Source organism: Panthera uncia, unplaced genomic scaffold (assembly GCF_023721935.1).
Source record: "Panthera uncia isolate 11264 unplaced genomic scaffold, Puncia_PCG_1.0 HiC_scaffold_596, whole genome shotgun sequence".
In the NCBI taxonomy this organism is placed as follows: Eukaryota; Metazoa; Chordata; class Mammalia; order Carnivora; family Felidae; genus Panthera; species Panthera uncia.
The window spans coordinates 6,737-33,402 of NW_026059755.1; the positions used below are offsets into that span (position 1 = coordinate 6,737).

At 57.9% G+C, this 26,666-nt stretch overlaps 1 protein-coding gene and 1 long non-coding RNA gene across 3 annotated transcripts; both read right to left on the reverse strand.

Moving 5' to 3' along the window:
- Nucleotides 1–1,018: 1,018 nt before the first annotated feature.
- On the reverse strand, nucleotides 1,019–26,666 carry LOC125918251 (mitochondrial proton/calcium exchanger protein). 2 transcript variants are annotated; one of them, XM_049624269.1, is made up of 12 exons: nucleotides 26,526–26,666; nucleotides 19,311–19,454; nucleotides 18,598–18,735; nucleotides 17,738–17,941; nucleotides 10,895–11,014; nucleotides 9,497–9,628; nucleotides 9,013–9,156; nucleotides 8,304–8,435; nucleotides 5,369–5,503; nucleotides 4,141–4,328; nucleotides 3,014–3,152; nucleotides 1,019–1,967 (listed from the first exon to the last, which is right to left on the reverse strand). In XM_049624269.1, exons 1-12 carry the CDS (start codon nucleotides 26,577–26,579, stop codon nucleotides 1,818–1,820), a joined length of 1,680 nt encoding a protein of 559 aa, XP_049480226.1. In that variant the 5' UTR covers nucleotides 26,580–26,666; the 3' UTR covers nucleotides 1,019–1,817. The 2 variants fall into 2 exon arrangements, with proteins under 2 accessions (XP_049480226.1, XP_049480227.1); XM_049624270.1 differs by lacking the exons at nucleotides 1,019–1,967; nucleotides 3,014–3,152 and having other exon boundaries at nucleotides 3,495–4,328; nucleotides 8,304–8,438.
- On the reverse strand, nucleotides 24,697–26,514 carry LOC125918252 (uncharacterized). Its single transcript, XR_007456408.1, has 3 exons — nucleotides 25,121–26,514; nucleotides 24,965–25,055; nucleotides 24,697–24,769 (listed from the first exon to the last, which is right to left on the reverse strand). It is a non-coding gene; the product is annotated as an uncharacterized LOC125918252 (long non-coding RNA).

Genomic DNA, 26,666 nt, shown 5'->3' on the forward strand with positions numbered 1-26,666 from the left:
AACCCAGGAGGGGGGTTCCAGGGCAGCGGGCACGGCAGGAGCGCCTGGTCGCCGCCGGGACAGCATCCGTGAGGACGTCCGGGGCGCCGAGGCTGAAGACAGGGGGTGGGCGCGGCTTGCTGGGCCCCAAAGCAGTGCCCGCTGGAAAGACAACCGCTATCCACGGGGCACGTGGGCCACCCACAGCTGGCACACACACGCGGTCCCTACAGCTGAAAACCAGGCTACTGAGATGCGTGTAAGGTCATTCACAGATCTTAATTAAGCATCTAGAATATATAGATTTCCTTCTCAAACAACTGAAGGAAAAACCCTTTAGAACCCAGCTGCTACTTTACAAAGGTTTACGTTTGACGACACATAATCGTATTCCTATTTTGTCAAGTTTCCTCTTTAACGGCTGAATGAAAAGTTTCAAGTAATTCAGATCCATCGTTTCTGGGTGCTCCGCCTCTCCTGGCTGCTCTGGCCACTCAGTTCCTAGGTCTTCCAGCTCCTCTGCTTGGCCTCCCCTGAGAGAGCGTTCTGGCCCATAACGGACCCAGCCTCTGAAGGACCAGTGACACAGAGCTGAGACCACAGGCCGCCCACTGAGCACCACCGACCTCAGCTGCCAGGTGCTGAGACGGCCAGAGGCCAGGGCCGGGCGCCAAGCCCAGGGAGGCCGCCCCGCTCCCCCCAGGGGCGCACCAGGCCGGCCCTACGCGGACCCACGGCAGGATCCTGCCTTTCCGAAGCCCCCTCAGGACGCACCACCCACAGAACCAGGAGCACGGCCAGCGGCCTACTTGTCCTGGGTGGGGGCGGGGGGCCGGGGGACCGAGTTAGCAGCGCCGGGAGCGACGAGGACACCGCGGGGCTGCAGAGCCATGGTGGGCGAGGCGCACTGAGAGCGTAGGCCTGGACGCGCAGGGGGACCCGCTCTGATCACCCACAGGGGCGATGAGGTGCTAACGACCCAAACTGGGAAACTTTCTGAAAGCTACAAGAGGGTGGTAAATTACTCAAACGGAAATGCTTCATTTTCAAGGGCTTCATTACCATCTCTCACGGCATGATTCGCGTTAGCTGTTACGCACGTGGCAGGCGGACCGTCGTGTGTACAAATTCTGTACTAGTCAACTGGTGAGGGACTAGGTGAAAATCAAAGGTTAGAGCAAGGAAGAGCTGACACACCACGACAGAGGACTCGCACAAGGCACGACATTCCTGCCAGACAACTGTGGTTTTCCAGAGGCCACGCGATCCCCGTCGCTACAGAGACGACCTTGGAAGTGGGCACGAATCGGTGCTTTTAACGCCGACGGGCAGGAATCCGAGTCCGCAGACTGACTGCCGGACACTTGTCCAGAGCTGGGGAGGGCCGCGCGTGCCTCCTTCCCATCTGCACGCCGCAGGCTCCACGGGCACGGGGGTCCACGGGGCCGGTCCTTTCTCCTCCCGGGACAGGTGCCGCCAGCGTGCGGCACTCGGCGAGGCGCCTCCCTGCCCCAGTCTGGCCGGGCCCACCTCTGGAGCCACGAAGCCCATGTGCGGCCACCACGGCTGGGGCCACTGCGGCACCGTGCCACCGTGTGCATCCGGACGTGATTCCCTGCAAGGGTTCGGGGATTCCAGACTGAATGGATCTTCGTGGAATGATGAAAATTAAAAATTACTTGATTATGGAAGTTTCTGATTTATTCCAGACAAAATACTAGATGCGTCACTAAGAATCACCTCAGAGCCATCACTACCACAGCAGGACCGCGGCAGCCGGCGCGGCGGGGTGGAGGCAGACACGGGAAGGGCCCGAGGCGCACACGAGCCGGCGGCCCCTAGTTCTTCACTTCCGCGGCCTCCTTCTCGGCCTTCTCCTTGGCCTTCTCCTTCTCCTCCACCTTCTCCTCCTTCTCCAGCATGGCTACAATCTCGGCCACCTGGCTGGTGGAGATGTGAATGTCTTCTTTGTCCACCAGCTCGATGACCTACGCACACGGGAAAGGACCAGGGGACTCAGCGGTGGCCTTGTCCCTGCGCGGCGCTTTCCCCGAGGAGCAGGCCGGGGACACGCCGGGAACATGGCGCGGCTCCCCCTCCAAGCTGCGTCCTTGGCTACCAGGCTGAATGGCCATCAGTGACGTCCCAGCAGGGGAGCCCCCGGGGCCCTTCAGCTGCCCTGGTTGTGAGGACTAGACACCACCCACCCCCAGGAGGCCAACAGGCTCCCAAGCCCCAGGCCAAGCTACAAGCCACGAGGGAGAGGGGCTCCGGAGGCAGGGGACGCGTGGCTCTCGAGGGTGCTGGGTGCGCCTCCTACGGGCCTGGCGTGCAGGAAGGAGCAGCGGAAGGCAGGCCAGGTGGACACGAGGCCGGGGGGCCCGCCCCGGACAGAGTGCAGCGCTCTGAGTGCAGGGCGAGAACGCGTGAGCTGCCGTCCACACCAAGGAAAGGGGCCCCAGGGAAGGGGCGGGTGATGGGGGCTCGGGCCTCCCAGCCTCTGCTGCCGGCAGAGCAATGACCCAGCACGTGCATTTGGTACTGCCCGGCCTCGCGGCTGAACTACACGGTAAGTTAGCAGATACGCTCGGGAAACGTGTAAAAAAAATCACTAGCTGGAAACACCAGGAACCGTTCCGACACCCGTGAAGGGGCTCTCTCCTCAGAAATGCAAGGCCACAGGCCTCCTTACAAAGGGGGATCCCATTCTGGGTCTCCCGGGCTGCCCAGCTCCCTGGGCCCCCGCGCCCACCGGCTCACCACGAGGACCGAAGGCGACCCGCAGCCGCCCGCCAAGGTCAGTGTGCCCCAGGCACCCTGCTAACACGCTTCCCAGACTGCGCCGCGGCGCCGCGGGAGGCGGGGGGAGCCAAGCGTCCTGTCAAAAAGCGGGTGGGCTGCTCTGGACGGCCATTCCAACCGCACCACTCCTCGCTCTGCGTGAGGGCAGACACGGGGCCGCACGTGCCACACGCGCCCCCCGAGCAAGCCCTCGGCTGGGCCTGGCGGCCCTGACCCGGCCCCGCCGACTCACCTTGACGAGGTCATCGATGTTGACCTTGCCATCCTTATTTTCATCCAGTGCCGAGACCAAGCTGATGAGCTTGTTTTCCGGAATGTGCTTGATCTGCTTCATGGCACTGATGAGCTCGGTGACGCTGATGACAGTCTCCCTGGGGGGACACAGCCTGCATGTGGCACAGACGTACCCCAGCCTCGCCAGGCCTCCCACGGGTCAGCTCGACCCGGGCAACTTCTCCCTCCCTCCAGGGCCCCTCGCCCCTGCATTTGGGAACGCCCGGCCAACTCGGACACAAAACCAGAAACCATCAGTCAGTCCAAGGTCTCCCTGTGTGCGCGGTCCCCCGGTGAGCCCCGCCTCTCCACTGGTGATGGGGACAGGGAGTCCCGTGGTTACTAGGACCAGGTCCCTCAGGCCTGCCCGTGCCGTGGTCAGAGTGGGCCCACCCTGCACAGTAGGTCACCCCAGGAAGGGACACTGACCTTGTCCTGGGGGTGAAGGCCCCCCAACCTGAGGACAGCAGGACCTCTGCAGCCAGCCCACCCGCCCCTCAGAGACGTGGGCGCTCAGAGCACAGTGCCCAGCCCACGGGAGCATCGAGTGTCAGCCGCTACCACCTGGCAGAGTCGTTTCCTTGGCACAAAGTGACCTCCAGAGTGGGGGCCATCACCGAGTGCCTGTGTGTGGAGGGCTCGGGAAGAGGGAGGAGGCAGGAGAGCACCGGGAATCTGGGAGAACAGGAACTAAGCGTAGCTGTGGCTGGAGGGGGAGGAGAGGCTGGGGGTTCCCAGGGGAGCTGTAACCCTATGTACATTCTGGAAGGACCAGCTTGACAGAAGCCTGGAGAGAGAGAGGTGTGCACTACGGTGGCCAGGGGGAGAGGAGCCAAGCCACAGCTGTGGTCCTGACAGTGGCCAAGGTGTGCGTGTGTGTGCATACACGTGTGCGTGTGCAGAAGAGGCCACCCTGAGAGCTCCTTCAGTAAAACGATCACTGAGAAGTGGACACTGAAAAGATGTGGCTGGGCTTCTGGCTGGAACCACTAGGTCAAAGGTCAGGGGCTGGCACCACGGCAGAGAAACACTCCAAGGCCAGAAAGGCCCTGGGCTCCCCTGGGCCGGCACCTGAGGCACACTCACCCTGCAGGCGGGCTGGCGGCGTCCGTGCCCAGCTTGCCGGCCGTCTGGTCCGCCTCCAGCTGTGCCAGCAGGCCGTCTATCTGCCCGATCATCTGCTGCACTCTCCGCGTCAGCCTCTTGCTGGCCTTAGACTCCTCCACACAGACCTCTGTGCCCGCCTTTGAAAGTTCCTTGATCTCTTGCAAGTCCTAATGAAATGATTTAGCGATAAAAGATTGTCTCAAAAAAAAAAAAAAAAAAAACCCCAGGAAGAGGAAATAACAAAATTAACTTTATCTTGTAACAATTAAATTAACCCAAAGTGGTATCACAAAGATAAAAAGTTCCAGGTCATTAACAAAACAGGAACCCACCAATTCCAGCCACGGAAAGCTGCAAAGTCTTATTAGCTTGGTTCTGCAAACCCAAATACTGTTTCTGTAGCAAAGAATGGAATCTATTTGAGTCTCAGCTTTCTTCATGTTTCTTTTAAGAGAATAAATAAATGGTTGAAAGAATTAAGGAACAAGAAATGTCTTCTTAAACCCTGAGTCATGATTTTCCCTGTGAGCAGCATTACAGGGAGGATGGAGAACGGGGCTAGAGACGAGGAACCGTCTCTTCCGAGTACGTCTGTGAAAACACAGCTCTTTTACACCTTTTTACAAAGTAGGCTCTACACCCAACGTAGGGCTAGAACTCACGACCCCGAGATCAAGAGTTGCACATTCCACCAACTGAGCCAGCCAGGTGCCCCAAAACACAGCTCTTTGAAAGCAGATTAGAAAGTAATATTGAGAAAACAAACATGTTTTCCTTAGAAACACACACACACACACACACACACACACACACACACACGAAGCGTACGTAACAAAGAAATCTCTTTCCGGGAAATGTGAATGAAACTAAGATTTCCTTTATCAAACGACCAGGCTTTTTATCCCATCCCTCACGTGCCTTTAGAAACCACAAGGGGCAGGCCCCTGTGGACGAGGAGGGTGGACGGCCAGCACCGCAGGACTGGAGCAGGTGCCGTTCATCAGTCGTGGAGCAGAAGGGGTACCGAGCACCCTGGGATTTCTTTCCCCGTCCAGGTCTGTGGAGCGGCCCCCACCCCCTCACCTGGTGGCCCCGCCCACCTCGCTGTAGTCCTGCTTCCGCTGCTGCACGCCCCCACCTGGCGGCCCCGCCCATCTGGCACCCCCCCATCTGCCCCCCCCCCCCCACACCTGGCGGCCCCGCCCACCTCGCTGTAGTCCTGCACATCTTCCTTCAGCAGCTCCAGCTCCTCCTTCTCCTTGGTCAGGGACGACTTCTGCTCTTTCAGCTTGGAGCAGGCATTGCTGATGATGTCGATTTCCTCTTTCGTTATTTCCTCTTCCTGTGGAGAAAACAAAGGCACACCAGGGAAAACCCGGTCGAAGGAAAGCCCTTCCCCCTCCACCCCGCCGGAGAGTCTGCTCCCACCGCGGTGGGCAGAGGCCAGCAGAGACGCGCGGTGCCCGGGCGCGCCCCGAGCGTGGATCCGACGTGCACGTGCACTCAGGAAACCATCGGCCACCCCAAAACCCCGGGGGTCACACGGGGAGCAGGTCCCAGAGAGCGAGCTCCTGCACACGTGCCCTCGCTCTCCTTCTGAGTGGGAGACCCCGCGCTGTCTCACGCCTTTCAAGTGCTGAACAGTATCCCACCCGGAGCACCTACCCAGCGCGCTCACCCACCGTTTTATATTGTAGCTCCTTTGAGCTTCCACAGACGTCTTAGAAGACGTCTGTCTGTGTCAACAAAAAGCCTACCGGGATTTTGATGGTTCTGAATCTGTACATCGGTTGGAGAACTAACACCTCGCACGCATCTACGAGCGCAGGAAATCTGATTTAGGTAATCAATCTCAACACTTTACAGCATTCAATGTACAGGTCAAATTTCTCCCTAGTAGTTCACTTTAGGGGCTGGAAATGATACACTCTTTGAAATTTCGACCCCACTGCTCATCACCAGTACAGAGGACACGGCTGATTTGTAGCTGCTCACACCGTCTGTGAACAGGCAGTTTCATTTCTTCCTTTTGACGGAGTGGTTTTATTTTTTCTTGCCTAGGTGTCCTGGCCACAACCTCTGCACAGTGCGTAGCAAAAGTGGGCGCCCTCGCCAGGGGCCATGCCAGCCGCGGCATCTCTGCAGATGTCCTCACTGGGGTGAGAGGGTTCCCCTCCACTGGCCGAGAAGTGTGTTTTTAATCAGGAAGATGCTGGATTCTGTGAAGTACTTCCGCATTTACAGAGATGATCGTCTGTGGCTTTTCCCCTCAGCGTCTTGCCACTGTGCCGTGTTCCCGGACAAGCCCCCCGAGACCACGGTTATCCTTTTCACAGAACAGATGCAAGGGACCCGCTGCATGTCTGCCGACAACTTTCACACCGTGTTCACAAAGGACGCGGTTCCGAAGGCTTCTCCTGCGGACCTGGTGTTGGCTGATGCTGCCGATGCTCGCCGCAGTGAGCGAGGAAACGACCCCCCTTCGCTTTCTGCAAGCAGTCTGTGTGGGACCCCTTCCCTACACATTTGGACTCACAGGAGCCTCGCCTGTGAAGCCACGTGGGCCTGGGTTTCTCCGTGGAAAGGCTCTCGGCGCAAGCTCGATTTCTGCGCTGAGGGAGAGCCGTGAGGGTTCTCCATCCGGGCCCCGCAGACAGTCAGCGCCGCTAAACCCTACAAGGCCGCACTGCAAGAGGGGACAAGCCACTTGTTCCACCCACTCTTTACGGCATCTTTCTGGGGAAGAAAGGTCCTTCGCTTAATTTTTTTAAAGGTTTGTGCTTCTTGCTAAGAAATCCTCGTTAAGCCCTAGTTCTCCTGAGACTCCTAAACGTTTTTTCACACTTGGGTCTTTAATCCGCTGGAAGCGGGTGCATCCGCTTCCGTGAAGACAGCTGGGCACTCCCGCTGGACTTAATGGCAGGTGCCTCCTTCCTCCTGAACCACGTGGGCCCAGCCGCGTTCCATCTCTGCTCAGCTGTCTACATCCCCGCCTTGCCCCACCTTAAAAACAACCCTGACACCTCGGGCCCTGGCCCTGACCCTTCCCTGGGTCACCCTTTGAGGCCAGCTTGGCCAAGTTCTTGGGACCCTCTCTCCCCGCCCCTGTCCCCCACCCGATGTGCCAATACCGCCACAGGTCTGCTTCCATCTGTCTCCTAGGTCCAGGATGGCCTTGGCCTCCCTCCCCCCCACTGTCCCCCCCCCCCCCCACAGGTCTCCCCCGACCCCCCGGCCTCCCTCCCCCCCCCCCCGCCCCCCCCCCCCCCCCAAGGCCTGGAGAAGGCTGAGACACCCCAGGGGGCCTTTCCTGCCACCTCTGCTCCAAACTGCTCCCGCCAAGGCCACAGACCACCTCCCCCTACCCATTTGGAGGCAGTCTTCAGGCCTCCCCCACCAGACCCTCAATACCCCTGACAAGGCCCACCCTCCCCTGGATGCAGCCCCCTCTACCCAGGCGTCAATGTGTCGGACCGCAGAAGCGGGGCCTCCACAGCCCCATCTCTTCTGACCTCTGGACCTGGAGGCCACCTGGGACCCTGCTTGAAATCCCCCAACATGGATTTGCTGCCCGGGCCTCACTCCTCCTCCGCCATCTGTCTACCTGACTCCTGGGAGATCAAGACGGAAGGCGTCCCACAAGGGGAGGGGGCTACAGACAGGACAGTGAGGCCACCCTGAGAAGAACCCCTAGGATGCACAGCACATCAGACTGGGGCAGGGGAGGGGATGGGACAGGTGACAGCAGGCGGGCCCTCCCACTGCACAGCCCAGCCAATAAAAGGGCCTGTGGACCTGCCTCCAGGCATGGGGGGCCCTGACACTCGGGGTACAGAGGGCTGGGAGGAGGGGGTGCTAAGTAATGGACGCCTCGACCTTCCAGGTGCTCAGGCCCAAAGCCTGGAGCCCAGCTGGCTCTTCTCACACCACAGTGGGCCTCCCAGAAACATCGCCAACCTGCGGCCTCACCTCCTCGCCCCACAGCTACCTACTATTGTCCAAAGCCAGGCCGTGACCCCCGTGGCCCTGTCTCCTCAGGAGCCCCTGCTGCACAAGCCAGCCCCCTTCACCCTCGGGTTGAGCTCCCACACAGCCTCCACCCCTGGGGGGGGAGGGGAGGGAGGGGGCGCGTGCGCGGTTACCTTTGAGCCTTCCAGGACGGGGGCGGGGTCCTTCAGGGCCTCTGACGGCAGAGTCACCTCAGACACTTCTGGCTGCAGCTCGGCCACAGGCCTCCCAGGGACGGCCTCCGCCGTCACGTCCGGCTCTGCTTCCTTCTGAAATGCAAGACCACTGCCAGCTCAGTGCCTCTGGCCGCCGTCCCGAGGCGTCCACACCGGCCCAGGCTAGGGGCGCGCTCTCAACAGGCCTGCTCCGGGCTGGCAGGCGCCGTAAGAACCTGTCAACCAGCAGCAGGTGACGCGCCTTCTGTGGGCTTCGCGGCGGGACCCCAACAGGTGCAGTGACGCGGCCCGGGGGGCTGGGCGCTGGCGTTTCCCAGGTCAACCGAGGCCCCTGTGTAAAGCGGCTACGGAGTCTGATTCCATCCTCGGCCCTGCCCTGACAGCTCTGGGAAGCTGCCCACACCTTCCAGAGGAGACACCTCAAGGCCCACGTGACCTGCCAGCCAGGTCCTGCCCCCACTTCAGAGCCGCAGCCCACCCGCCCCGAGCACCCCTGCGTCCGCTGTGCCACCCGACGGCTCCAGGAAGGACCAAGGAGGCGGACCGTAGGGACCCGGACCCGGTCCACCAGCAGTCTCTGGGAAGGCCGGAAGACCACCCGCGGCCCGTCCCCCGCTCCATGCGGCCCCCTCTCTGGGCGGGTCCAGGGGCCCTGCTGGCCGCTCACCGCCGCCTCTGAGAGTCTGCGCAGCTCCTTCTCCCGGTGCTCCTGCCGGATGGCCGCCTCCTCCTGCAGGGTGGCCTCCAGCTTCGCCTTGTTGTCCACCTGCTCGCCCTCCACCTCGGCCGCCTTCACCTGCGCTTCTTTCGCCTTCAGAGAGGGGACACCTGTGAGGGGGGGATGCCGGAGAGGCTCACACAGCACCCCGCCCCCAGCCTGTGTTTCTGAGAGGGGCCGCCGTCCGGGCTTCCGAGGGGAATGGATCACACCGCGGGGACCCCAGCCGCGGGCAAAGGCCACCAGGCGGCCAAGGGTCACCCTCTGCACACACCACCGGAGTCCTCGATGTTCAGAGAAAAGATGAGACGAGAGAGAAGCAGGGGGGGTGGATCCAAGGGCTGCCCTGGCCGAGGAGGGGGCCTTGTCTGCAGCTGCCCCCCCAGAAGCGAGAGGGCCCCTTCCGGAGTGAGCCGCAGAAGGCGGTACGCACCACGATCTCCGGGAGCGTCTGCAGCGTGGACTTGAGCTGGTCGGCGGGCGAGAGGGTGTCGGGGAGGTACATGGCCCGGGACAGGATGAGCAGGGACGTGGGGATCTCCTGATGAAGGTGCAGCTCCAGCCACTGCAATCGGGGGTTCGAGACAGACTCACCCACTGGCCGCGCCCCGTCTGCCTAACCCGGGACCCGGACCCTGGAACGGTCCTCTCTGCTCTGGCTTGATGGGGGAGGAGGACTCGAGTGGGTGGGCGCACCGAGTCGCCGAAGGAAGTTCTCCCGAGAACGGGGGTCCTCAAGTTCCACCACGCCCACCTACCGCTGCCTCTTACGACCTGCCGCCCGCCCTCAGGGAGTCAAGCACGAGATGCCACACGGCATGGCGGCCGGGCTCAGAAGAAATTGAGCGAGACGCCCAGACTCTGTTACCGAAGCTCTTCACTTAGAAGTCACGTAAAAAAAAATGAACCACAACGGTAGCACCCGTGGCCTCATGAGGCCCTCAGGGCCCCGCATGCCTGCCGAGCGCCCGCACTGCTTACGGCTGTTTCGCGATACGAAGACGACCTTCAAAGTGACAAGGAAGCCCATGAACATGTGTGGACACTATCTGGACGCAGGACGGGAGGTGGGACAAGAAGGAAGACGCACAAACACTCGGATCCCCGACAGCGCCGTGGGGGCAGCGCCCACACTCACACGTGTCCTGAGCGTGCTCAGAGAAGACTGGACACAATCCCAGGCACGCGTGGGGGAAGACACGGGGAGACTCACCGCCCAGAGAAGGCTCCGTCTGGGGGCCACATAACAAACACCGCTTGTGACGAAGGAGAAGCGGGTACTGACATATATCCGTCTACACGCGGAGGGGAACCGCCAAGGAGGGTGCCGGCCGGCACCGGACACGCCATATGTCTTCGGACGCAACAGCTGAATCGCTGTGAACGCGGAATGTCGCCTCCCACTCAACCTGATGCCAGCTGCAGAGCTGGCCGCTGGGTCCCGATCGAGGGCCCTCCGGGCTGCCAGAGGCGTCAAGACAGCCGAGAGAGGCCCCTGGGGTGGGCTGGCCCGGGGCCTATTTACCCAGAAGTCTCTGGCCTCGGTTAAGAGACCGACTGAAATTTCAAGGGAAGTTAACCTCATCCTCATCTGTCCACAGATGACCAGAAGGGGACAGTAAGGCCGTTATCGACCAAGAGCAGGGGAGAAAAACCAGGCAACATTCAGAGCCGTGAACACAGGGCACGTGACAGGGTCACCACACCCTCGTCCGGACCCCCAGCCAGGGTCGGGGGGGGGGGGCTGACGCCACGGGATCCCGGGGAGGTCTTGGCACAACAAGCCTATCGACGCTGGCCCGACGGAAGGGAAAGCCCCTCAACCACGCACCTGCTTCAGCTGCTCCCTCAGACGATCCTCTGTGACTCCAAGGGCCCGCATGCCTCGTGCCCGACACGCTGACTGCAATTCCTTGACGTTCAGGCTGTCCACCCCTTCCTCGGCGATTAGCTACAAAAGAAAGTCGACAAACCACACACGGAAAGGTCATCAGAGGTGGTGGCGCTTATGTGACACGCTTGGAACCCAGCGTCTGAATGCCAGACGCTTCCCTGATGTGCCTCACCAAGCGCAGGACGAATCGCCACCACTGAGGCCTCCGCTCCGGGTCCGGAGTGACCAGGCTGTCCGGTGGGGCGCGGGGGCCTCGGGGAAGCGCACGGTGGCCAGGACCGATCCGGCCTCTGCCCAGGCCCGGCTCCTCGCTCTCAGCGCCCCCTTCCTCTTCCGCCGCCTCTTTGTGAACACCCCGGCTCTCCTCCCCACCCCGCCACGGGTTCTCAGGATCCTCAGGACAGAGGAGGAAGGAGGGAGAGCGGGGCAAGCCTGACCGCAGCCAGAGCCCCCTCCCTCCTCCTCAGCCTGAGACTACGGTGACGCAAGGGATAAAAATAAACCAGAGTCCCGGAGACAGAAGACACAGAATGTCGCGGAGACGGTGCAGGGGTGGCAGGGGAGGGGAGAGAAGAAAGAACCAGAGTGGCCCCAGGTCGATGCCACGCAGGGGTGCACCCGCCACCTCATTCGGCCCCACTCAACCTCACGACGACCCCGCGAGGCAGACGGGTCCATCACTGCCCTTTTCCAAAGGAAGCGTCTCATCCCGGGCTGACTGGAGATCAACACGCAGGTGTGACAGGGTTTCTCCCAGCGGTAGCGTCTCACGAACCATAGTGACAAAACCATACCCAGAATGACGGCAGGACACCAAGCCGGTCATGGCAGAAAACCCTTCTTGTCCTTCTACAGACACACCGGCACCTCCTGAACCCGTGGCGACCACTAATCCAGCCTTCACGCGCATGTCTGTGTGTGAAGCATGTTGCACGGGTGGGGTCGCACGCACGCACGCACACGCTGCTGGGGATTCCTGGAAGACTCCTGCAGGCTGTCGAGCACGTTAACAACGGCTTCTCTTTCGGGTGCTAACTAGCACTGCACGGTAGGACCATCCTGGCTGACCTTCTCCCATCGCAGGACAACTGGGCTGTTTCCGGTGTGGGCTTATAATGGAAAACCTCGTTTTTTTCCCTCTCCCCATCTTCCTGTGGGAAACACGAATTCCACGGCGCTTCCGAGTCTATCTCCTCATGTGGCGTTTTCGGTGGTCGCTCTGGGTATTACCGATGGACGCACGCCCTCTGTGTCCTTGTTCGGGTCCAAGCGAAATGTGGAAACCTCACCCCCGGACGCCCCTCAGCCCTCTCCTACTCTACTCTACTCTCCTACTCCTACTCTGAGCTCATCTTAATGCTTCTGTGTCAACTATCACACGGACTTTAGAAGGCAAACGAGAAGGAAAGTCTACTGGGTTTACCCATATTTTGCTGACCACCTTCTTTCTTCTTCGTGTTCCAGAGATCTTTGAACAACACGGGCTTAAACTGTCCACAGGTCCACTTATGCACAGGTGTCCCTCGACACAGCAGTGCTGTAAACGTCCGTTTTCTTTTCCCTAGCTTACTTTGTTACACAAACACAGTATAGGATACACGTAACACACAAAATAGGGACTAATGAACCGTTTATGTTCTCGGTAAGGCTTCAGGTCAATAGTAGGCCATCAGCAGTTAAGTTTCTGGGGAGCCCAATGTCCTGCACAGAGGGCGGGGCTGTGCCACCTGCTGGCCCACCGTGGGGCAACAGAGAACAGGACGCTCCCTCTGCTTTGCCGTTTTTAATGGAGTCAAATCCACGTGGTTTGGGTATTTTTCCCTTTAATCTTGGGCATTTTGTTTCTTTCTAAGAACTCAACTTGAAACATCACAGAGCCAAGAATCCTGTAACAAGTGCGACTGTAAACACTGCCTTTTTATACACACTCACCATGGACTTTTGCTGCCTTCTAGACAATTTATTTTGCCACGCGGTATGACTGCAGCTGTGTTAACTTACATGCTGTAACCTTATTTCACTCATGCGTAAAGGAAAGTTCTACTGTGCCGGGACCGTGCCGGGGGAGCGCAGGGCCCAGTGTCCTAAGCCCCATGTTGTTCAAGGGTTGATTACTTCCTGTTTAGAGACCCTCCTCCAGGTTCTCGCGGGGCAGACGTGCTGCTGGCCGTTCTGTTTCCTTCTCCTGAGAAGGTCTTGATTCTCCCCTCTTTTTCAGAGGATATTCGCTGGATACAGGATTCTGAGTTGACAGGTTTTTTCCAGTATGTGAAAAATACTGTTCCCTCCTCCTGGCTGCCACAGTCTCTGATAAGCAGCTTGCTGTCCCTGGAGTCACCCTCCCTGTGCCAGACGCCAGTCTCGCTCACTGCCGTCACAATTACCTGTCCTCGGCGCTGCTTAGTGTCACGGTGACGGGTCTTCGTGTGGATTTCTTTGGGTTGGTCCTGCCTGAGGTTCACCCAGCTTCTAAAATGTGTTGACCTCAGGGGCACCCGGGTGGCTCAGTTGGTCGTGCATCCTACTCTCGATTTCAGCTCAGGTCACAGTCTCTCAGGTTGTGAGTCTGAGCCCCGTGTCGGGCTCTGCGATGCGATGACAGCACGGACACTGCCTGGAATTCTCTCTCTCTCTGTCCTTACCCTGCTCACACACTCGTGCATGCGTGCATGCTCTCTCTCACAAAACACATAAGCTTTAAAAACAAATACAAATAAAATGTGTTGACTTAGGTCTTTTACTGAATGTGGAAAGTGTTCAGGAGTTATTTCTTCAAGCACCTTCCCAGCTCTAGCCTCCCTCCCCTCTTTGCAGAACTCCGATGACAAGTATGTTAGATGCTTTCCTCTAGTCCCACAGGTGGCTGAAACCCTGCTTGTTTTTTAACTGTTTTCTCAGATGTTCAAATGGGTGATTTTTTTAAAGTTTTTATTTATTTAAGTGATCTCTATACCCAACGTGGGGCGTGAACTCACAACCTCAGATCAAGAGTCGCACACTCCTTGGGGCACCTGAGTGGCTCAGTCAGTTAAGCGTCTGACTTCGGTTCAGGTCGTGATCTCACAGTTCGTGAGTTCGAGCCCCGCCTCGGGCTCTGTGCTGACGGCTCAGAGCCTGGAGCCTGCTTCAGAGTCTGTGTCTCCCTCTCTCTCTGCCCCTTCCCCACTCACACTCTGTCTCCCTTTCTCTCAAAAATGAATAAAACATTAAAAAAAAAAAAAAACAAAAAGTGGCACGCTCCTCCAACTGAGCCAGCCAGTGCCCCAAACGGGCAATTTCTACAGTTTTATCTTAAAAGTTCACTGATCCTGTCTCCTGTCCTCTCCTTTCTCCTGTAGAGCTCATCCACTGAGCTTTTTATTTTGGATTGTATTTTTCAATTCTAAGTTTCCATTTGGTTTTTCTCCCTCCTCTTTTTTAATGCTTATTTATGTATTTAGAGGGAGACCGCGCAAGCAGGGGAGGGGCAGAGACAGGGAGGGAGAGAGAGAATCCCAAGCACCCCCCGCGCTCACAGCGTGGAGCTGACCTGGGGCTCGATCTCACCAATTGTGAGCTCGTGACCTGAGCAGAAATCAAGACCTGACATCCAACCGACTGAGCCCCCCAGGGGCCCGTCTCCTCCTCTTTTCTCCTGGGAGGCTGTGTCTCCACGCGGCTCACTCCCTAGCTGCCCGGTGAGGCGCCACAGGCGGCTCCTTGGGGCCTGCTGTGTGCTTCCTCACCTCCGGTCTCCGGGCTGGCCCCACTGCTTGGCTCCTCTCACGGGGACGTGAGAATCCTTTCTCAAGCCCTCCGAACACAAAGCCTAAGCCCTGCGTGTCGCTTACTGCAGCTGGCCACTCTGACCACACTAGTAACAAAGGCCGAGTCCCACGTCCTCCCTTGCTCCCGCTTCCTGGTCCCCAGGGGCATCAGCGTCTCACGTAGTCCTGAGCAGGGGCTGTACCCGCTTCTAGCGCAAACGTGAGTCACAAGCTCCCTTTGATGGCTGATCTGTCTGTGCCCCCTCTCGGTTACACCCACAAATTACACCCGTGGTAGTTTGGAACAAGCAGGGGGCTGCCTCGTTGCTGCCAGGCTCCCCATTCAGCCTCCGCCAAGCCCCAGAAGAGAAGCCGGGGTAGCGGGGAGCCCTCCACGCACCTCCGGGGCTGCCAGGGGCAGGCTGGCCCCACCTGGCCTCTGGACGCCATCCCCACGGGGTGTGCAGGGAAGGTCTTGGAACTGCCAGCCCCCTGCTGGTCTCTATGGACACTGTGCCCCGGGGGCCGGAGCGGCAGCTCGTTACCACCCGCCGGGGAGGAAGGAGCAGCCTCGTCAGCTTTCCCTGACGCCACCCCAGTTGTGACATCCTGAAGAGGGTGGAGGTCTCAGCCCTCACCCACCGGCGCCTGCCGTAGGGGGACTACTTCCTCTAGTGTCTGGCTGGAGTAGAGCGTTACTGTCTGAAGACTTCTGTCCTGCTAGGCAGCCCCTTTCCTTAAAAAAAAAAAAAAAAAAAAAAAAAAAAAAAAAAAAAAGTTTATCTACTTATTTTGAGAGAGAGAGCACGAGCGTGGAAGGGGCAGAGAGGGAGAGAGACCTCACCAACCGTGACATCATGACCTGAGGCAAAATCAAGAGTCGGACGCTTAACCAACTGAGCCTCCCCGGCGCCCCTGGAGAGCCCCTTTCCTGTCCTCTGGCCAGAGGGAGCAGGCTTTTCTCAGGGTTGTTTTTGTGTGTGTTTTAAATAATCTCTCTACCCAACGTGGGGCTCGAACTTACAACCCTATTGGTAAGAGCCCTGCCCGTCAGGGCTTCCGGAGTCCGCACTCATCAGCAAGCCTCAGCGGCCCCTCCTTCAGCACCAGGGTGCGAAGACCCACCTGGTTGGTCCTGGGGTCCCAGGGTCGTCTTCTCCCACTTCTCAGAGACTTCTTGTATTTGGTTTTTACTTCACGTCCAGGACAGCGGAGGCCCAGGCCACCTTCCTGACAGGGCAGGCTGTTCTGTTTCATAGGGCTCTGAGGCACTGAGCTGTGATTCGTCCAAGGTCACAAAGCAAGGGAGTGGCCAGGACTCCAGCCGGGGGCCACCTGCCCCTAGCTGCCTCTCCTGAGGTGGGGGCAGCCACACGCAGGCTCCCGGGGAGTGAGGTGGCCCCCCGAGGACTGCCCATGCCAGCCCCCCTCACGCCCACAGAGTGGGTGTCCCGAGCGCCCTCCGAGATGCAATGCGTACACAGCGGAGGAAGGACTTCCTTTCAACCCTACAAACCCGCAGTGATGGCCTGCCACTTCCAGCTACGGCAAGGAGCCAGTTTTTGCCAGATCGGCACCCCTGCTGACAGCTACTAGAAAAACCAGCTGAAACGAACACAGACACAGGCTCGGAGGCACCAGAAAGCTAGCACAACAGGGCTCGGGGACAGCAAGATTACGCACACCGGGAAAGACGGGGCAACCACGGGGGTGTGAGCCACTGGGGACCCAGCGACACTTGCCGACGCGTAGCGCAGGCTCAGAGTCCAGGCCAAAGGCCCCTGCTCAGAGGCAGAGACACCCCGCCAGAGCCAAGAGGCTGCCGCCCAGGGAGAGGGAAGCACAGGAGACACTCTGGCGTCGGGTGTCCGGCTAAGCAGCACGCAAGCGAGGAGCCGGGCAGGAAATGTGCACAGAGCAGGGGGTGCTCCTGGGCTCTGGTCCGCAGGGGGTACCGCGAGGAAGGGACACAGGGGAGCTGCAGCCCACACTCTGTCAGGGGAGCAAACCAGAGGCAGCAGGGCCGGCCCCGATCCGTGGCTAGTGGTCTCAGGCCGAGCGGCCCCTCTCTAGCGGGGCAGACCCAGGCGGGCCCTGCCTGGAACCTCGGAAACTTCCCACAGACAACGTCTAGGTCCAGGAAGGAAACACTGCAAACCAGCCCGAGAAAGCAAACAGGACAAAAAGACCTACAGACCACAGCTACTGGAGTGGTCAGACAGACACGAACTATGATGAGCACGTTCGAGAACACAGAGAAGCAGCCGGGAGAAGAGACCGGACACCTCCGAGGTGCCTGTTCGGCCAGCAGACGCCGCAGATTCCGGGGCCAGCAGCACTCTCGGAGAAAAGGGAGAGGTTTAGCAGCTCTTCCCGGAAACACACTGGAGGGCACATGCAGTGTGGCTGCTGGGCTGTGGGCGGGCCCGGTGGGGGGACACAGCGGTCAGCACAGCCCTAGGAGCAAGGTGGTTGCTTCTGACCTCCTGCCCTTTTCCTCAGGAGCCCCAATCCTAGGTCACTCTTCTTATGAAAACTGTCAAAGATCGGTAACAAAAATCTGTGTCAAAAGAGGGTGGCTTCTGTTTTGTTTTTTGGTGCAAGAAGATGATTTTATTAAAGCACGGGGACAGGACCCGTGGGCAGAAAGAGCTGCCAAAAGACGTTTATCACAGCGCTGCTTAGGGGGCAAAACGTTAGCTAAAGTACCGGTGAATAAATCACGACGTGTCCACACCATGAAACATCAGGCAACCACTAAAATTCACCTTTTCAACAAATACTTAGCGACACGGGCAGGTCTCCTAATGTCACGCCAGGGGACAGACCGTAAGGGCCGTGCGGTTCCAACGTCATTCCAGGAGACACACGCGCACGCTGGGTGTGTGCACGCAGGCCACGGTGGGCAGAGGCACAAAGTGCCCACCACCGCGATGTGGGAACGACAGGACCGCTGGTGACTCCGCCTCTCCTACGGTCAGGACACCGGAGCCCCAGGTGCCTGGAGAGGGTGGTCGCGAGTGCGGGTGCCCACCTTGTCGTCGGCCTTGATGGAGCGCAGCCTCATGGTGAGCTGGAAACGCAGGAAGTTGTTGGTGCCGATGGACTGCAGCTCCAGCAGCTTGCACAGGGCCACCAGCTGCGGTCGCGTCAGGTTGTCCAGGGTCAGCTCGTCCTCGAACAACTTGGAAAAACGCAGGATCTCCTCGTTGCTGGGTCTCTCACCGGTCTCTCGGATCTGTGGGAACAATCAAGCGAGCCACCCACTGGGTGGGGGGCTCCCTAGCACCGCCCACGGCCTTGGGCCACACGCCCCGGCTGGAAGTGCCCCAGACCATCCACAACCCCCCTTCGGATCTCCCTGGTCACCAGGCTCCTCCTGAGGAGCAGCCCCTCGAGGGCGCCAGGCGCCCAGCCAGCACTGGCTCCCCCGGGGTGATGCCTCCCTGCAGCTTCCAGCCCCCTTCCCGCTCGTGGACCCTTCCCGCCCATGCCAGCAGAGCCGTGGCTGTGGCTGTGGCTGTGGAGCAGCCTCGGGGCCCATCCCCTCCTCCCCCCAGCCTGGCCCCCCAGCTCGTCACAACGGCAGGGTCTTAGTTCCGAATCTACTGAACTCTGCCTCCCCTGGGGCTGCTGCAAAGTACGGAGCCACAGGCAAATAATTCTGATGTCAGCAAGCTCAGGACAGCAGGCCCAACCAACATCCCCAGCAGGGTTAAACCCCCTAGGGCACCAGCCCACGGCCAACTGGGGGCTCCACCCCCGCATCCCGCAGACCAGTGAACAAGAGGGATGGGAGGCGCGCCCCTATGTAAGACGGGGTGGCCCTGAGGCTCTACCCGGCACTCGGGACCACAGGGCTGAGGCCCCCAGGGCTCTGAAGCATCACAGCACCTTCTGGAAAAACACGGAGAAGTCTTTGGTGGCATTCCCCTTGGCTGCCTTGTTCTTCAGGGCCATCTCCTCGATGGTGTCCTGGAGGAACTTGGCCAGCTCCAGCTTGACCCGCAGCTCCTTCTTCAGCCTCTCCTCCTGTGAGGTCAAAGAGGGGGTGCTACCCTCCCCTGGCCCGCACCCTGGCCCCCGCCTGCTTCCACCCAGCACGGGGTCCGCTTTACCCCTCAGCCCGGCACCTCCCGCACTTTCCCGAGCGGCGTGGGGCGCGCTCCCCCCGGGGACTGTGCCTTCCCAGACTTGCGCTTCCAGTTCGGGGCCTGAGAAGACAGTCGTGGGGTCCCTCAGGGCAGGGACCGGCCGCTGAAGCTTTAAGCTTCGTGGGTGGGCTGTTGGGCTGTGAGTGAAACAACGCTGTGACTGCGGGGACAGCAGATGGGCCCTGCCCTCCGCAGGTCGCACCGCCCACGGGCGGCCTCTCCCCGTGGCCTGAAGGACAGTGGGCTACAGAAACCGTACTTTAAAACACATTCAAAGAAAAACAACTCCGTAACCCACCGTCTACTAATCACAGCACAGCATGACCAAGTTAGGAAGAAAACATACAACTTCAAAACCATCGACCATCTGAACGTCAGTCACAAACAACGCGGATGTTGTAACTACGTCCAAATTTGCTCTGAAACGAGCTCACGGCCCCGACGCCCCGTCACCTTGATGGACTGGGTCTCGAACGTGGACGGCAACATGTTGGGGAAGAGCTTCACGGCGACAGGGAGCAGGAACTCCATGAACGGCACCACCACAAAGACCAGGAAGGGGACCAGGCGAAAGAGGTCAGCGCATATCCGGAGAAACTGGGAAAAGGCGGAAGGGAGCAGGGGTGAGGCGTCAACACCGCTCACAACGACCGTCAGGGGCGCGACGGCAGCCCAAGCCCGACGGGGGTCGGCGAGGGCGCCAAGTCCCGACAGCCCAGCACGCTGCTCCCAAAGGCATCTGTTTCTCCAGCGTCCACACCGCGGGAAGACAGCCTTCAGAAAGGCTAGGAGGGGCGGAAGCCGGCGTGGGGAGTGGACCGCCCATCCCTTCTCGCCCCGTCCACCGGGGGTCCCGCTCTGCAGAGACAGCCTGACGCAGACACCGCGCTGCCCCCTGAACTCGGAAGCCAGCCGGATGAGAGTAGCAGGTCGAGGTCGCCAGGGAAGGCTGTGGCCACACCGCCCGCCACAAACAGCCCGCAGAGAGAGTGTCACGGCTGTTTCTCGAGAGGGTCTGACCACACGGCAACACTTAGGCCAAAACCCAACGCTTCCTCGGCGTGACCCCACTACTGCTGACACCAGTGAAGACGTTCACAAGTTGAAAGCATCGAAAGCCCCCGAGTGACATTCAGCGGACACTCGCTGCTGGGTCCCCAGGCAGCCTTCTCTTCAGTCTACTCAGTCAACACCTTTGACCCCAAGCTGCCTAGGCTCACAGGAACCGAGATGCACGCTCGTGCCGGTCGAGGTGTGCATTTCCACTGTCGTTAACTACACGTCTCCGGAAAAGTGAGGTCATTCCTAGAAATGCTTCGTTTTGGCCTCTTCTGACACTTATGACGGTCAAGTGGCATGTTCCCGCCGGGGCGCCGCTCCCCAGATCCTGGCGGCCCTTCACGGCAGTTGGGAGCCACCTGCCCCGTGGTGGTGCGCACTGTGACCACCGGGCCAGAGGGTCCCCTCCCCAGCACTTTGTGGAGGAGACACCTGAGGCTCTTCTCCCTGGGCAGCACTCACCCCAGCTCTTCCCAAACCAGTCTCTGCTCCAAGGGTCATGGAACAGGGACCCCGACCTCGAGCCTGTCTTCCCACGTACAAACCTTGCCCGTTCACTTTTCTATCTGTCGTCAAAACAGACTCACGGATTCCTGTACTTTTTCACTTGTTTACAATTTATTACTATTTTTACTTTTATGCTCAAATGGTCCCAGAAGAGGCCCTTCAAGCTGGTGTCTGTGTTTTCTGACATTCCTCCTTAATTTTTTTTCAGCAGTTCTCTCAAGGTTGAATTTACATTCCGTGACATTCACCCACTGTGAGTGTGTAATTCAATGATTCTTGGTAAATTTACAGCTTGCGAAACTATCACCAAAATCCACCTTTAGCACACTGTCATCATACCATCAAGTGCCCTATGTCCATCCGCAGGCCATTTCAACCCTCAGCCCCAGGAAAACAGTAAATCGATTTGTTTCTCTAAGTTTGCTTACACAGGACCGTAGAAGACATTCTCTGGCATCTGGCTTCTGCCATGACACACACAAATGCTTAGGCATGTTATGTCCTTTCGATGACTGCACCCCTTTGACATTATGAAATGTTAAATGCCAGGATGACCTTCTTCATCCCTGGGCACCTTTGCTATGAAATCACCTCAGTCTGATATTAAGGTGGCCACATCAGCTTTCTTCTGACTGCCGTTAGCAGCACTTACCTTCTCCCATTTTTTCACTTTGAATCTATTTGTGTCTCTACTTTTTTTTTTAAGATTTGTTTTTAGGCCATCTCTACACCCAACGTGGGTCTCGAACTCACAATCCCAAGATCAAGAGTCACAGCCTCCACTGGCTGAGCGACCCCGACGCCCCTATTTGTGTCTTCACATTTAAGGGGTGTTTCTTGCAGACTGCATGTAGTTAGGTCTCGCCTTTTAATCTCATCTTACAACCTCAAACATTTAATCAGCGGAAAACCGTATGATCATCTAAACAGATGCAGAAAAAGCATTTGACAAAACCCAAAATCCATTCCTGATAAAAACTCTGATGGAATTTACAAAAAAGATACCAGAGGGGCACCTGGCTGGCTCAGCTGGCGAAGCATACGAGTCTTGATCTTGGGATTGTGAATCCGAGCCCCATGTTGGGTGTAGAGATCACTTAAAAGTAAAATGTTTAGGGGTCAAGACATGATATCGAGGTTCACGAATTCAAGCCCTGCATTAGGCTCTCTGCTGTCGGTACGGAGCCCACTGTGGATCCTCTGTCTCCCACTCTCTGCCCATCCCCCACTCGCGTTCTCTCGTTCTCTCTCTCTCTCAAAATACATGTTTTTTTAAAAAATGTTAATCTTTACAAAAGATTACAAATGCTCACAAAAATGGGAAAACAAATGTTTACAAAACAAATGTGAAATCTTTAGAAACAGTAACAAAGAAACAAAAAAGATCCCAGAACAACCGTCTCTGGTGACTCTGCAAGATTTAAGATCAATATATGAAAATCAGTTGTGGGGGCACCTGGGTGGCCCAGTCAGCTGAGTGTCCGACTCTTGATTTTGGCTCAGGTCATGATCTCACAGTTTGTGAGTTCGAGGCCTACGTCAGGCTCTCCACAGACAGCACGGAGCCTGCTTGGGATTCTCTCCCCCTCTCTCTCAAAATAAACAAACATTTAAAAAAGCTTTGTAAAAATTAGTTGTATTTCTATATACGATGGACCCTTGAACAATACAGGGTTAGGGGCACTGACTCTCCCATACAGTCAAAAATCCTCGCGTAAATTTGGATCCCCCCAAAACTTAACTACTAAGAGCCTAATAGCCTACTGTTGACGACAATCCTTAGCGATACGTAAACAATTAACACACACTTTGTATGTTGTAGGTATCATATGCTGCATTCTTTCAATAAGGCCAGACAAAAGGAAACGTTAAGAAAATCTTAAGAAAAAGTACATTTATAGTAGCGTATACGTTTTCATATTTTTTCCATGTTCGTGTATTTATAAAAAATAAACCCACATAGAGATGGACCCACACAGTTCGAACTTGTGTTGTTCAAGGGTCACCTGTACTAGCAATCAACACACGGAGACCGAAATTTTAAAAGCTCTGTTCACCCACACGAGCCAAAAGACGGAAGAAACCCAGTGTCCGTGACTCATGGACAGGTGAGAAAGTGTGGTCCGTCCACCCCATGGAGTGCTACTCAGCCTCAGCCTCAAAAGAGGACTCCAGCCGCCTGCCGCCACACGGGTGAACTCCGAGTAGACCAAGTGCAATTAGCCAGTTACGAAGGGACGGATGCTCTGTGACCTCCCTTACGTGAGGCCCCAGGGGAGTCAGATCATGGAGACAGAAGGGAGGTGGTGGGTGTCGGGCTGGCGGAAGGGGGTGCAGAGTGAGTGTGCAACGGGGGCAGAGTTTCAGTTTGGGGAGACGGCAGGGTTCTGGAGATGGGTGGTAGGGACGTTCACGACACTGGGAAGGTCCTCAGTGCCGCAGAAGCACAGACCTCAAAATGGCTCAAAGGGTAAATTTTAGGTTGTTTATTTTATAACAAAAAAAAACCTATTTATAATAACATTAAGAAAAAAAGAAACTGCACAACACTGTTGAAAGAAATGAAACAAGAAATCTGTTTTATTCCACACCGGCCACGCCCAGAGGTGCCCGCGTTCTTTCTTTACTTTCTGACCCAGGCTCCTCTTGTACCACTGCTGTCCCGGCTGTTGCTGAGCTCGGTCTCCAAGGAGCCCTGGTTCCCCCTCGTGGGGAGGAGCGAGGCCAAGGGCTGGGGGCCCAGTGTGCTCACTGCTACCAGGCTGTCGCTGCTGCCACATCTGCTGGAGCACAAGGCTCGACCACAGGAGGGGTCAAAGACCAGATGAGAGCAGGCTGGTGCAGCCAGAGCCTCTGAGGACGTAACACTCACTGCGGGGCCTCGGAGAAGCCTCGGTGACCCCCAACCACATACGCGGCGTCGAAGGAGGACCAGCGAGCGGTTTAACCGTCCCAAGAGCATCGCTGCAGATGAAGCCATCAGCCCTCCGACGTGCTTCAGCTTAAGCAAGCACGTGCTGGGAAAGCTCCGGAAAGAGGAGCCCCTTCCCGGAGGCCCCCCGCCCTCGGCTCCCCAGAGCCCCCAGGAGCGCGCCGGCCAGGTCCCGGCTGCAGCCCCCCGCACGGTGCTGAGGCACCTAAAGGAACACTCGGCTAACTGAGCGCGAACGCAGGCCGGTAACGGGACAGAGTCTGCCTGCACGGCCGCCGGACGCTTGTCAACAGACGCACGCCGTGACCAGACCTCAGCCCTGCTTCTCCATCCTCCCTGCTGCAACGTTCACACTGCCACCGAGAGGCATCTCCAGGGTGCGCCGACTCTGCTGTGAGCATCTGGGGGACAGAAACAGTCCTTCCAAACCCTGCAGGTCCATGGGGCCCAAGGTCATAACACAAAACTACTTTCCCAATACTTCTATTCCACAGTAATCCTCAGACATTTCTGTCATTCTCTGTTTCACATGATCAGCATGCATTCAACAGTTGTGACCTTAAATTCACATTTCATTTTTTTTTAAGGAGGGCTGACTTTCAGCTGATCGCAGTGAGGGAGCTGCTGTGCTATGTGGGAAGCCACCACTCAGAAACCGGTCATCCACGAATGGTTTAAAGCACCAGGTTCCCCACGAACGTGTGCTGCATGACAGGCAAGGGGGCGGCCTTGCTGCCCAGGACGAGGGGCTCTCGGCACCCAACCCTGGTCCCGACGCACCAGGGCCAGCCGGCAGGGCCGGCGGGGGACCAGCCATCCGAGGCCATCGAGGTCCCGTGGCGCTATCCTATCATTCCGCCTGGGCAGGATTCTGACTCAGAGGTGGTCAGTCATAATCCCACAGATGGCACCTTCGCCCCATTGGAGCCTCGGCCAAGCACATACACCAGGTGTCTGGACTGCGCCTCCTCTGGACTGAGGATCACCATGGCAACCACGCCCCGCCAGTGGGGTACAGCTAACTTGTCTCACAGTGGTCCAAACCCAGCTCACGTTCCCTGAGGGGGGAACAACCCAACGTTTGGTGAATTCTGCTTCACGACAACAGCAAGAGTTAAATTCACATTTCAAATCTTCCACTTAAATGACTCTTACAAATTATTTTACAACCGCTTGCCTTTGTAAATATCCTAATTGTAAGAGTCGCTCTTCTATATGCCAACATTTTGTTCAAATTCAAATCACCTGGAAGGCCCTGAAACAAGGAGAAGAAAGCACAGCCCCACAAAGCCTCTCCCATGTGCTACCACTGCCAAGTCCATATGCACATTGGGACCTCTCCCTGGGGCCTCTCCCTGGGACCTCTCGCTGGGGCCTCTCGCTGGGACCTCTCGCTGGGGCCTCTCGCTGGGGCCTCTCGCTGGGGCCTCTCCCTGGGACCTCTCGCTGGGGCCTCTCCCTGGGGCCTCTCGCTGGGACCTCTCGCTGGGACCTCTCGCTGGGACCTCTCCCTGGGACCTCTCGCTGTGGCCTCTCGCTGGGACCTCTCGCTGGGACCTCTCCCTGGGGCCTCTCCCTGGGACCTCTCCCTGGGACCTCTCCCTGGGACCTCTCGCTGGGACCTCTCCCTGGGGCCTCTCGCTGGGACCTCTCCCTGGGACCTCTCGCTGGGGCCTCTCCCTGGGACCTCTCCCTGGGACCTCTCCCTGGGACCTCTCCCTGGGGCCTCTCCATGGGACCTCTCCCTGGGACCTCTCGCTGGGACCTCTCGCTGGGGCCTCTCACTGGGACCTCTCGCTGGGACGTGCTCATCTGCTCCCACTCTTTTGTTTTTGTTCTTACGAAGTCTCATCATCCTCACGGAAGCAGCAAATGCACACAGCTCTCGCGGGGTAGGGGAGCAGCGCACGGGAGTCCAGGATACAAAGCATTACATTGTGATTAACTCAACAACACGCCTCGTCATCAACATCCGACAGACACTAACAGGATGATCCTGAAATTCCAATACAACTATCCTTCTTTCAATTCTCCATCTGCTCCCTTCTAACGTGGCATCCCAGGGGAAATCCCAGCCAGTCAAACAACCACGACCCAGGTTCTCCAGAAGTTCTTGAGAACACGTATGAAATCAGAAGCCAGAGGAACTCTCACACATAACGGCCAACTCCCCAGGTTGCGTTAAAGTCAAGTCCTTGTTTTCTCACAAAGGAATCTTCTGGCAGTCAACTTCCAGGGAAGAGACATTTCTGCACCTTTCCTCGGAGAATCCTAGGGCACTGAGAACTTAAAGCTGCCCCTTGGCCCCTGGGGACTCACCAGAAAAGAGCAAGAAGGGGAGAAAGAAAAGTCCACAGTGTAACTGTCAGTTATTTCAGGCAAAATACGACACCCAGAAGGTCTGAGCTCCTGAAAAATAGGAACAATCTTTTTTCAAGAGCTGGTGAAGGGCAGAGGTGACCGGCTGGCTCAGTCGGTTAAGCGTCCGACTCTTGATTTTGGCCCAGATCAAGATTTCGCGGTTCGTGGGCTCAAGCCCCGAGTCAGGCTCTGGGCTGACAGTGAGGGGCCTGAGTTGGATTCTGTCTCTCCCTTTCTCTCTGCCCCTCCCCTGCTCACGCTCACTCTCTCTCCAAATAAATAAACATGAAGAAACAGGTTTAAAAATAAAAGAGCTGGTGAATGGCGGAGAAAGCTGGCGTACCGAATGCTGAACCAGAGCTCCCGGCAGCTAAAGAGCCGGTGGGCGGGCAGGTTCTGGAGCCGATGACAGAGGTGAGACCTGAGTCAGGAGCTCAGAGCCAACAAGTAAGACCCAGCTCACAGAGGGAGAAGCACAGCCCTAAAGACAGACATCTGGAAAGCAACGAGACAGAAAAGGCAGCTACCCTGCAAAAGAAGTCCGCTGGGGTGGGCACAGGCCTCCGACAGGAAAGAAGGCCGACGCGGTGGCACAAGGCCAGAGCGACGGGAGACCACAGACGGGGTGTGTGAGGCCCTCTGGCCGCGGAGGCACCGAGAGATTATCAGCGGTGGTACAGGGAGGTTCACGGTTAGAGTTTCCTGTTGTTATTATTATCTTCTAACCACAAGTGGCAGAAGGAAAGCCCCGGAAGTATTTGAAAGCACGTAAGAGGCGGCCCGACCGGGAGCTGCCGAGCGCCCATTACCTGCCTGCGCTCCCTGCGGGTGAGGCTGTGGCCGTGGAGGACCCGCCAGAGCATGCGCGCCGCGATCTTCGTGTCGATCCAGAGCAGGCGGAAGCCGTGGTAATAGTGCCTCAGCTCGTCCAGGACCCTCTGCCCCAGGGA